The sequence below is a fragment of the Echiichthys vipera genome (genome assembly GCF_963691815.1).
Source record: "Echiichthys vipera genome assembly, chromosome: 4".
In the NCBI taxonomy this organism is placed as follows: domain Eukaryota; kingdom Metazoa; phylum Chordata; class Actinopteri; order Perciformes; family Trachinidae; genus Echiichthys; species Echiichthys vipera.
In genome coordinates, this window is record NC_139829.1 from 35,053,758 (window position 1) to 35,066,111 (window position 12,354).

The 12,354-nt window shown below is 40.3% G+C and overlaps 1 protein-coding gene across 1 annotated transcript in view; it reads right to left on the reverse strand.

The window, feature by feature from the left end:
* Nucleotides 1-9,624: 9,624 nt before the first annotated feature.
* The window catches only part of c5 (complement component 5), a gene marked incomplete at both ends in the record, with an annotated part of 42,350 nt that continues 39,620 nt past the window's right edge, over nucleotides 9,625-12,354 (reverse strand). Inside the window, 4 exons of the mRNA XM_083912825.1 lie at nucleotides 9,625-9,680; nucleotides 10,975-11,137; nucleotides 11,246-11,420; nucleotides 11,985-12,007. Of these exons, the coding sequence (XP_083768951.1) occupies nucleotides 9,625-9,680; nucleotides 10,975-11,137; nucleotides 11,246-11,420; nucleotides 11,985-12,007 (417 nt within the window). The remainder of the gene's footprint in view (nucleotides 9,681-10,974; nucleotides 11,138-11,245; nucleotides 11,421-11,984; nucleotides 12,008-12,354) is intronic.

The following is a 12,354-nucleotide window of genomic DNA, read 5'->3' on the forward strand; positions in this document are numbered from 1 at the left end:
GATTAAAAGTAGCAAATCTACAGTAAAAAGTCACAGATTATTGAGATTAAAAGTCGCAAATCTACAAGTAAAAAGTCGCAGATTAATGAGATTAAAAGTCGCAAATCTACGAGTAAAAAGTCACAGATTAATGAGATTAAAATTCGCAAATCTACAAGTAAAAAGTCGCAGATTAATGAAATTAAAAGTCGCAAATCTACGAGTAAAAAGTCACAGATTAATGAGATTAAAAGTAGCAAATCTACAGAAAAAAGTCGCAGATTAATGAGATTAAAAGTAGCAAATCTATGAGTAAAAAGTCGCAGATTAATGAGATTAAAAGTAGCAAATCCATGAAAAAGTCGCAGATTAATGAGATTAAAAGTAGCAAATCTACAGAAAAAAGTCGCAGATTAATGAGATTAAAAGTAGCAAATCTACAGAAAAACGTCGCAGATTAATGAGATTAAAAGTCGCAAATCTACAGAAAAACGTCGCAGATTAATGAGAATAAAAGTCGCAAATCTACAGAAAAAAGTCGCAGATTAATGAGATTAAAAGTCGCAAATCTACGAGTAAAAAGTCGCAGATTAATGAGATTAAAAGTAGCAAATCTACAAGAAAAAAGTCGCAGATTAATGAGATTAAAAGTAGCAAATCTACGAGTAAAAAGTCGCAGATTACTGAGATTAAAAGAAGCAAATCTACAAGAAAAAAGTCGCAGATTATTGAGATTAAAAGTAGCAAATCTACAAGAAAAAAGTCGCAGATTAATGAGATTAAAAGTAGCAAATCTACAAGAAAAAAGTCGCAGATTAATGAGATTAAAAGTAGCAAATCTACGAGTAAAAAGTCGCAGATTAATGAGATTAAAAGTAGCAAATCTACAAGAAAAAAGTCGCAGATTAATGAGATTAAAAGTAGCAAATCTATGAGTAAAAAGTCGCAGATTAATGAGATTAAAAGTAGCAAATCTACAGAAAAAAGTCGCAGATTAATGAGATTAAAAGAAGCAAATCTACAGAAAAAAGTCGCAGATTAATGAGATTAAAAGTAGCAAATCTACAGAAAAAAGTTGCAGATTAATGAGATTAAAAGAAGCAAATCTATGAGAAAAAAGTCGCAGATTAATGAGATTAAAAGTAGCAAATCTACAGAAAAAAGTCGCAGATTAATGAGATTAAAAGTAGCAAATCTATAAGAAAAAAGTCGCAGTTTACTGAGATTAAAAGTAGCAAATCTACGAGTAAAAAGTCACAGATTAATGAGATTAAAAGTAGCAAATCTACAGAAAAAAGTCGCAGATTAATGAGATTAAAAGTCTTTCTCCAGTTTATTTTCTGGAACAAGTGAAAAATGACAGTTTGCTGAACGAGCGAATCAGCAAGTTTAGTTGAAATGAGCCAAACATTCACTCGTTTCCACTCAGCAGCCAATCAGAGGGAGCGTCACAGCGAGCGCCGTCCAATCACAGCAGAGGAGAGCGGCTCCTGCTCAGTGAAGCCTGATGATGTGAAACACACACGTGGACTCTGATTGGAGCGTTCTCACAGAAGTCACATGAACGACAGAACCTCAGATCTGTGTCACGTGTGCTTTTATTGTGAAGGACGGACGGGACAGACGGCCGCTCCTGATCAATGACAGGATGCTTCTCCTGCAGCCGCTGTGGCTCCTCCCACCGCGTCTCCACGTCCCACAGCGGGACACGGACGACGAGGTGGCCGAGTGGTTAAGGCGATGGACTGCTAATCCATTGTGCTCTGCACGCGTGGGTTCGAATCCATCCTCGTCGTGTTTCCTTTAGAGTGTCCGCCCGTATGAACGGATCCTTTATAACGGCCCTCTGAGGAACAATAGGACCAGACTGTCTTTGTGGTTCAGGGATCCACAGAAGCACAGATGCTCCTGAACGATGAGGCTGGACTGGACTCAATCAACATGAACCCAGTGACACGTTTCAGCAGCTGAGCGTCCGAACCACTGGCTCCACTTCAGGTTCACCGTCGTCACTGTTCTCCTCTCATCAGCTCCTCAGCTGAAGCTAAAGTCTGTGATGCTAACGGAGGATGCAGCCGTTAATCCCACTTCCTCTAACGCGCTGTAGCTCCTCCTCCTCCCCTCATGGTCACGCTTTTCCCCCCAGGACTGAAAACATCAGCGCTGCTCGTGATCTGCTGCTTTTACAGAACACAGACAGGAAGTGAACACAGAGCCTCACACTGCTGCTGTGTTTCAGGTGATCTCAGGTTCACAGGCCCGAGCCCCGACCGTTCAAGTCTGAAGTGAGACTAAAAGTATTTAATCCACGAGAAAAAAGTCTCAGATTAATGAGATTAAAAGTCGCAAATCTACAGAAAGAAGTCGCCGATTAATGAGATTAAAAGAAGCAAATCTGTGAGAAAAATGTTGCAGATTAATGAGATTAAAAGTAGCAAATCTACAGTAAAAAGTCGCAGATTATTGAGATTAAAAGTCGCAAATCTACAAGTAAAAAGTCGCAGATTAATGAGATTAAAAGTCGCAAATCTACAAGTAAAAAGTCGCAGATTAATGAGATTAAAAGTCGCAAATCTACGAGTAAAAAGTCGCAGATTAATGAGATTAAAAGAAGCAAATCTACAAGTAAAAAGTCGCAGATTAATGAAATTAAAAGTCGCAAATCTAAGAGTAAAAAGTCGCAGATTAATGAGATTAAAAGTAGCAAATCTACAGAAAAAAGTCGCAGATTAATGAGATTAAAAGTAGCAAATCTATGAGTAAAAAGTCGCAGATTAATGAGATTAAAAGTAGCAAATCCATGAAAAAGTCGCAGATTAATGAGATTAAAAGTAGCAAATCTACAGAAAAAAGTCGCAGATTAATGAGATTAAAAGTAGCAAATCTACGAGTAAAAAGTAGCAGATTAATGAGATTAAAAGTAGCAAATCTACAGAAAAACATCGCAGATTAATGAGATTAAAAGTCGCAAATCTACAGAAAAACGTCGCAGATTAATGAGAATAAAAGTCGCAAATCTACAGAAAAAAGTCGCAGATTAATGAGATTAAAAGTCGCAAATCTACGAGTAAAAAGTCGCAGATTAATGAGATTAAAAGTAGCAAATCTACAAGAAAAAAGTCGCAGATTAATGAGATTAAAAGTAGCAAATCTACGAGTAAAAAGTCGCAGATTACTGAGATTAAAAGAAGCAAATCTACAAGAAAAAAGTCGCAGATTATTGAGATTAAAAGTAGCAAATCTACAAGAAAAAAGTCGCAGATTAATGAGATTAAAAGTAGCAAATCTACAAGAAAAAAGTCGCAGATTAATGAGATTAAAAGTAGCAAATCTACGAGTAAAAAGTCGCAGATTAATGAGATTAAAAGTAGCAAATCTACAAGAAAAAAGTCGCAGATTAATGAGATTAAAAGTAGCAAATCTACAAGTAAAAAGTCGCAGATTAATGAGATTAAAAGTAGCAAATCTACAGAAAAAAGTCGCAGATTAATGAGATTAAAAGTAGCAAATCTACAGAAAAAAGTTGCAGATTAATGAGATTAAAAGTAGCAAATCTACAGAAAAAAGTCGCAGATTAATGAGATTAAAAGAAGCAAATCTATGAGAAAAAAGTCGCAGATTAATGAGATTAAAAGTAGCAAATCTACAGAAAAAAGTCGCAGATTAATGAGATTAAAAGTAGCAAATCTATAAGAAAAAAGTCGCAGATTACTGAGATTAAAAGAAGCAAATCTACGAGTAAAAAGTTGCAGATTAATGAGATTAAAAGTCGCAAATCTACAGAAAGAAGTCGCCGATTAATGAGATTAAAAGTAGCAAATCTACGAGAAAAAAGTCGCAGATTAATGAGATTAAAAGAAGCAAATCTGTGAGAAAAATGTTGCAGATTAATGAGATTAAAAGTAGCAAATCTACAGTAAAAAGTCGCAGATTATTGAGATTAAAAGTCGCAAATCTACAAGTAAAAAGTCGCAGATTAATGAGATTAAAAGTCGCAAATCTACGAGTAAAAAGTCACAGATTAATGAGATTAAAAGTCGCAAATCTACAAGTAAAAAGTCGCAGATTAATGAAATTAAAAGTCGCAAATCTACGAGTAAAAAGTCACAGATTAATGAGATTAAAAGTAGCAAATCTACAGAAAAAAGTCGCAGATTAATGAGATTAAAAGTAGCAAATCTATGAGTAAAAAGTCGCAGATTAATGAGATTAAAAGTAGCAAATCCATGAAAAAGTCGCAGATTAATGAGATTAAAAGTAGCAAATCTACAGAAAAAAGTTGCAGATTAATGAGATTAAAAGTAGCAAATCTACAGAAAAACGTCGCAGATTAATGAGATTAAAAGTCGCAAATCTACAGAAAAACGTCGCAGATTAATGAGAATAAAAGTCGCAAATCTACAGAAAAAAGTCGCAGATTAATGAGATTAAAAGTCGCAAATCTACGAGTAAAAAGTCGCAGATTAATGAGATTAAAAGTAGCAAATCTACAAGAAAAAAGTCGCAGATTAATGAGATTAAAAGTAGCAAATCTACGAGTAAAAAGTCGCAGATTACTGAGATTAAAAGAAGCAAATCTACAAGAAAAAAGTCGCAGATTATTGAGATTAAAAGTAGCAAATCTACAAGAAAAAAGTCGCAGATTAATGAGATTAAAAGTAGCAAATCTACAAGAAAAAAGTCGCAGATTAATGAGATTAAAAGTAGCAAATCTACAAGAAAAAAGTCGCAGATTAATGAGATTAAAAGTAGCAAATCTACAGAAAAAAGTCGCAGATTAATGAGATTAAAAGTAGCAAATCTACAGAAAAAAGTTGCAGATTAATGAGATTAAAAGAAGCAAATCTATGAGAAAAAAGTCGCAGATTAATGAGATTAAAAGTAGCAAATCTACGAGAAAAAAGTCGCAGATTAATGAGATTAAAAGTAGCAAATCTATGCGAAAAGTTGCAGATTAATGAGATTAAAAGTCGCAAATCTATGAAATTCGCAGATTAATGAGATTAAAAGTCTTTCTCCAGTTTATTTTCTGGAACAAGTGAAAAATGACAGTTTGCTGGAACGAGCGAATCAGCAAGTTTAGTTGAAATGAGCCAAACATTCACTCGTTTCCACTCAGCAGCCAATCAGAGGGAGCGTCACAGCGAGCGCTGTCCAATCACAGCAGAGGAGAGCGGCTCCTGCTCAGTGAAGCCTGATGATGTGAAACACACACGTGGACTCTGATTGGAGCGTTCTCACAGAAGTCACAGGAACGACAGAACCTCAGATCTGTGTCACGTGTGCTTTTATTGTGAAGGACGGACGGGACAGACGGACGCTCCTGATCAATGACAGGATGCTTCTCCTGCAGCTGCTGTGGCTCCTCCCACCTCGTCTCCACGTCCCACGGCGTGACACGGACGACGAGGTGGCCGAGTGGTTAAGGCGATGGACTGCTAATCCATTGTGCTCTGCACGCGTGGGTTCGAATCCCATCCTCGTCGTGTCTCCTTTGGAGCGTCCGCCCGTGTGAACGGTTCCTTTATAACGGCTCTCTGAGGAACAATAGGACCTGACTGTGTTTGTGGTTCAGGGATCCACAGAAGCACAGATGCTCCTGAACAATGAGGCTGGACTGGACTCAATCAACATGAACTCAGAGACAGGTTTCAGCAGCTGAGCGTCCGAACCACTGGCTCCACTTCAGGTTCAACCTCCGTCACTGTTCTCCTCTCATCAGCTCCTCAGCTGAAGCTAAAGTCTGTGATGCTAACGGAGGATGCAGCCGTTAATCCCACCTCCTCTGACACGCTGTAGCTCCTCCTCCTCCCCTCCAGGTCACACTTTTCCCCATTCAACGTAAAGGAGCATGAAAGCACGAGAACCACGCACGTCTGTGTTCACACTGGGAGCAGGAACCAGGAGAACACACGTCTGTGTTCACACACGGAGCAGGAACCAGGAGAACACACGTCTGTGTTCACACACGGAGCAGGAACCAGGAGAACACACGTCTGTGTTCACACACAAATCTATGAGAAAAGTCTCCGATTATTGAGATTAAAAGTAGCAAATCTACAGAAAAAAGTTGCAGATTAATGAGATTAAAAGTAGCAAATCTATGATAAAAAAGTCGCAGATTACTGAGATTAAAAGTCGCAAATCTACGAGTTAAAAGTCGCAGATTAATGAGATTAAAAGTAGCAAATCTACAGAAAAAAGTCGCAGATTAATGAGATTAAAAGTAGCAAATCTATGAGAAAAAAGTCGCAGATTACTGAGATTAAAAGTCGCAAATCTACGAGTTAAAAGTCGCAGATTAATGAGATTAAAAGTAGCAAATCTACAAGAAAAAAGTCGCAGATTAATGAGATTAAAAGTAGCAAATCTACAAGAAAAAAGTCGCAGATTAATGAGATTAAAAGAAGCAAATCTATGAGAAAAAAGTCGCAGATTAATGAGATTAAAAGAAGCAAATCTACGAGAAAAAAGTCGCAGATTAATGAGATTAAAAGTAGCAAATCTATGAGAAAAGTCGCAGATTAATGAGATTAAAAGTAGCAAATCTATGAGAAAAAAGTCGCAGATTACTGAGATTAAAAGTAGCAAATCTACAAGAAAAAAGTCGCAGATTAATGAGATTAAAAGTAGCAAATCTACAAGAAAAAAGTCGCAGATTAATGAGATTAAAAGAAGCAAATCTATGAGAAAAAAGTCGCAGATTAATGAGATTAAAAGTAGCAAATCTACGAGAAAAAAGTCGCAGATTAATGAGATTAAAAGTAGCAAATCTATGCGAAAAGTCGCAGATTAATGAGATTAAAAGTCGCAAATCTATGAAATTCGCAGATTAATGAGATTAAAAGTAGCAAATCTACAAGAAAAGTCTCAGATTATTGAGATTAAAAGTTGCAAATCTACAGAAAAAAGTCGCAGATTAATGAGATTAAAAGTAGCAAATCTACAGAAAAAAGTTGCAGATTATTGAGATTAAAAGTAGCAAATCTACAGAAAAAAGTCGCAGATTAATGAGATTAAAAGTAGCAAATCTACAGAAAAAAGTCTCAGATTAATGAGATTAAAAGTAGCAAATCTATGAGAAAAAAGTCGCAGATTACTGAGATTAAAAGTAGCAAATCTACGAGAAAAAAGTCGCAGATTACTGAGATTAAAAGTAGCAAATCTACGAGAAAAAAGTTGCAGATTATTGAGATTAAAAGTAGCAAATCTACGAGTAAAAAGTCGCAGATTACTGAGATTAAAAGTAGCAAATCTATGAGAAAAAAGTCGCAGATTACTGAGATTAAAAGTAGCAAATCTACGAGTAAAAAGTCGCAGATTACTGAGATCAAAAGTAGCAAATCTATGAGAAAAAAGTCGCAGATTACTGAGATTAAAAGTAGCAAATCTACAAGAAAAAAGTCGCAGATTAATGAGATTAAAAGAAGCAAATCTATGAAAGTCGCAGATTAATGAGATTAAAAGTCGCAAATCTATGAAAGTCGCAGATTAATGAGATTAAAAGTAGCAAATCTGAGTTAAAAGTCGCAGATTAATGAGATTAAAAGTAGCAAATCTACGAGTAAAAAGTCGCAGATTAATGAGATTAAAAGTAGCAAATCTACGAGTAAAAATTCACAGATTAAGATTAAAAGTAGCAAATCTATGAGAAAAAAGTCACAGATTGAGATTAAAAGAAGCAAATCTATGAAAGTCGCAGATTAATGATTAAAAGTAGCAAATCTACAAGAAAAGTCTCAGATTACTGAGATTAAAAGTAGCAAATCTATGAAAGTCGCAGATTAATGAGATTAAAAGTCGCAAATCTATGAAAGTCGCAGATTAATGAGATTAAAAGTAGCAAATCTGAGTTAAAAGTCGCAGATTAATGAGATTAAAAGTAGCAAATCTACGAGTAAAAAGTCTCAGATTAATGAGATTAAAAGTAGCAAATCTACAGAAAAAAGTTGCAGATTATTGAGATTAAAAGTAGCAAATCTACGAGAAAAAAGTCGCAGATTAATGAGTTAAAAAGTAGCAAATCTACAGAAAAAAGTCGCAGATTAATGAGATTAAAAGTAGCAAATCCATGAAAGTCGCAGATTAATGAGATTAAAAGTAGCAAATCTACGAGTAAAAAGTCGCAGATTAATGAGATTAAAAGTCTTTCTCCAGTTTATTTTCTGGAACAAGTGAAACGTGACAGTTTGCTGAACGAGCGAATCAGCAAGTTTAGTTTAGTTGAAATGAGCCAAACATTCACCCGTTTCCACTCAGCAGCCAATCAGAGGGAGCGTCACAGCGAGCGCCGTCCAATGACAGCAGAGGAGAGCGGCTCCTGCTCAGTGAAGCCTGATGATGTGAAACACACACGTGGACTCTGATTGGAGCGTTCTCACAGAAGTCACAGGAACGACAGAACCTCAGATCTGTGTCACGTGTGCTTTTATTGTGAAGGACGGACGGGACAGACGGACGCTCCTGATCAGTGACAGGATGCTTATCCTGCAGCTGCTGTGGCTCCTCCCACCGAATCTCCACGTCCCACGAAGGGACACGGACGACGAGGTGGCCGAGTGGTTAAGGCGATGGACTGCTAATCCATTGTGCTCTGCACGCGTGGGTTCGAATCCCATCCTCGTCGTGTTTCCTTTAGAGTGTCCGCCCGTATGAACGGCTCCTTTATAACGGCTCTCTGAGGAACAATAGGACCAGACTGTCTTTGTGGTTCAGGGATCCACAGAAGCACAGATGCTCCTGAACAATGAGGCTGGACTGGACTCAATCAGCATGAACCCAGAGACGCGTTTCAGCAGCTGAGCGTCCGAACCACTGGCTCCACTTCAGGTTCACCCTCCGTCACTGTTCTCCTCTCATCAGCTCCTCAGCTGAAGCTAAAGTCTGTGATGCTAACGGAGGATGCAGCCGTTAATCCCACTTCCTCTAACACGCTGTAGCTCCTCATCCGCCCCTCCAGGTCACACTTTTCCCCATTCAACGTAAAGGAGCATGAAAGCACGAGAACAACGCACGTCTGTGTTCACACACAAGTCTACAGAAAAGTCTCAGATTAATGAGATTAAAAGTAGCAAATCTACAGAAAAAAGTCGCAGATTAATGAGATTATAAGTAGCAAATCTGTGAGAAAAAAGTCTCAGATTAATGAGATTAAAAAAAGCAAATCTATGAGAAAAAAGTTGCAGATTAATGAGATTAAAAGTAGCAAATCTACAGAAAAAAGTTGCAGATTAATGAGATTAAAAGTCGCAAATCTACAGAAAAAAGTCGCAGATTAATGAGATTAAAAGTAGCAAATCTACAGAAAAAAGTCGCAGATTAATGAGATTAAAAAAAGCAAATCTACAGAAAAAAGTCGCAGATTAATGAGATTAAAAGTAGCAAATCTATGAGAAAAAAGTTGCAGATTAATGAGATTAAAAGTAGCAAATCTACAAGAAAAAAGTCGCAGATTAATGAGATTAAAAGTAGCAAATCTACGAGAAAAAAGTCGCAGATTAATGAGATTAAAAGTCTTTCTCCAGTTTATTTTCTGGAACAAGTGAAAAGTGACAGTTTGCTGAACGAGCGAATCAGCAAGTTTAGTTTAGTTGAAATGAGCCAAACATTCACCCGTTTCCACTCAGCAGCCAATCAGAGGGAGCGTCACAGCGAGCGCTGTCCAATCACAGCAGAGGAGAGCGGCTCCTGCTCAGTGAAGCCTGATGATGTGAAACACACACGTGGACTCTGATTGGAGCGTTCTCACAGAAGTCACATGAACGACAGAACCTCAGATCTGTGTCACGTGTGCTTTTATTGTGAAGGACGGACGGGACAGACGGACGCTCCTGATCAATGACAGGATGCTTCTCCTGCAGCCGCTGTGGCTCCTCCCACCGCGTCTCCACGTCCCACGAAGGGACACGGACGACGAGGTGGCCGAGTGGTTAAGGCGATGGACTGCTAATCCATTGTGCTCTGCACGCGTGGGTTCGAATCCCATCCTCGTCGTGTTTCCTTTAGAGTGTCCGCCCGTATGAACGGCTCCTTTATAACGGCTCTCTGAGGAACAATAGGACCAGACTGTGTTTGTGGTTCAGGGATCCACAGAAGCACAGATGCTCCTGAACAATGAGGCTGGACTGGACTCAATCAACATGGACTCAGAGACGCGTTTCAGCAGCTGACCCTCCGAACCACTGGCTCCACTTCAGGTTCACCCTCCGTCACTGTTCTCCTCTCATCAGCTCCTCAGCTGAAGCTAAAGTCTGTGATGCTAACGGAGGATGCAGCCGTTAATCCCACTTCCTCTAACACGCTGTAGCTCCTCATCCGCCCCTCCAGGTCACACTTTTCCCCAATTCAACGTAAAGGAGCATGAAAGCACGAGAACCACGCACGTCTGTGTTCACACACGGAGCAGGAACCAGGAGAACACACGTCTGTGTTCACACACGGAGCAGGAACCAGGAGAACACACGTCTGTGTTCACACACAGAGCAGGAACCAGCTTTAGATCTAGTTTGACGCCTCTGACTTCCATGGCAACATGAAATGTTCCTGCACGTGTGAAAGGTTTTCTCAGGAACGGTTTCAGGTTCATTTCATCTTTTCCTCTAAGAAAGATAAAGTCTTGTGGAGAACGCGGGCATCGATCCCACCACTTCTCACACTCTGAGCCAGCGCTCTACCTCCTCTCCCTCCATGTTCTCGTCTGAGAACAGCGTCTCGTTTGTGGAGCAGCAACGAAGCTGTGCTCGATATCTTAAGTCAAAGGTTTTCTGGATGTTTAAGAAGGTGTTTGGTGCTGTGTTTAATTTAGGTCTAGGTGCTATTTAGGTCATCAACAAACGCACACAGAGAACCCGACATTAAAACTTATACTTACTTTGATTCTGATCATTTTCTGGATGCTTAAATTGCTGCGGTTAAATTGACCCAGAGGATAAACGGTGTTTGAGGGGAACAAGACGGTTAAACTTGAACTCTTTGGTAGGGTTTGGTCTTTGGTACCTTTGCTCTGCTCTGTGCTGCCGTGCTCCAGCAGGGGGCGTGGCGTCTCCACGTCAGTGTGAGCGTCTGAACCGCGTCGGGGGGCCGAGGTGATGGCGTTCCTGATGTGTCGAGCCCTGCCGACGTACGGACTCTCAGCCGCAGAGTCCACGCAGTCGACTTCCTGTGCACAGAGACGAGTATCCACACTTTAACACACACTCACATGTTTGACCTGCGTCTTTGTTTTCAGAATAAAATCTCAGTTTCAGGCGTGAACTTAAACTCTGACGTTATCGCAAGACACGCAGCTGATGACGCAGCTGAGGACGCAGCTGAGGACGCAGCTGATGACGCAGCTGAGGACGCAGCTGAGGACGCAGCTGAGGACGCAGCTGAGGACGCAGCGGAGGACGCAGCTGATGACGCAGCTGAGGACGCAGCGGAGGACGCAGCGGAGGACGCAGCTGATGACGCAGCGAAGGACGCACCTGTGCGCTGCAGAAGGGCAGAGGGCTCAGTTTGGCGTCGATCTTGTAGAAAGTCAGCTCCTGCTCCAGCTCGTACAGTCTGTGGAAGGATCGGGTCAACTCTGCTGTCGTCTGCTCCAGCTGAACACACACACACACACACACACACACACACACACACACACACACACACACACACACACACACACACACACACACACACACACACACACACACACACACACACACACACACACACACACACACACACTCTTTGATTAAATGAGGTTATTATTTAACCCTCTGAGACCTGCAGGGGGCACTTTCAAGCACACTTCAAACCTTAAACATTAAAATTCAAGCATTTCAGGCGCCTGCAGGAACAACAGACGCTGACGTGAAGGATCTGACGACACACGACACACACAAGAAACATCAGAGTCTGTTTCTAATAAAGAAGAAAACATGATTCACTTCAACAGTGAATCATGTTTCACAGGTGATCACACACACACACACACACACACACACACACACGCACACCTCTCAGTGTGGAGCTACCTGGGGTCAGGAGTCTGAGGCAGCTAGGGATGATGGGAGATTGAGTGTTAATGAGATGTCAGAGTACCTGAGAGGCCGCGCCCAGCAGAGAGACCGGGGGGCGGGGCTAAACAACACAGAAGGTTATTGTTCAGACCTCAGAGTAAAAAAGGGGACAGAGTCATAAACCGTTAGAGTAAAGGCTGTGACGCGAGATCGAGTCCACGGGAACCAGAGGAGATTTCAACACTGTTTTAAAGTCACTATTTTCTTCCCAGGGGGTCGAGCTGCGCTGCTGCAGGGTCCTTGTAAAGAACTGGTGTTAGCCGCGGTGAGGAAACGGTGAAGCTCGTCAGAGAGCGTCTGAAACATCAGACTCACAGATTCAGAG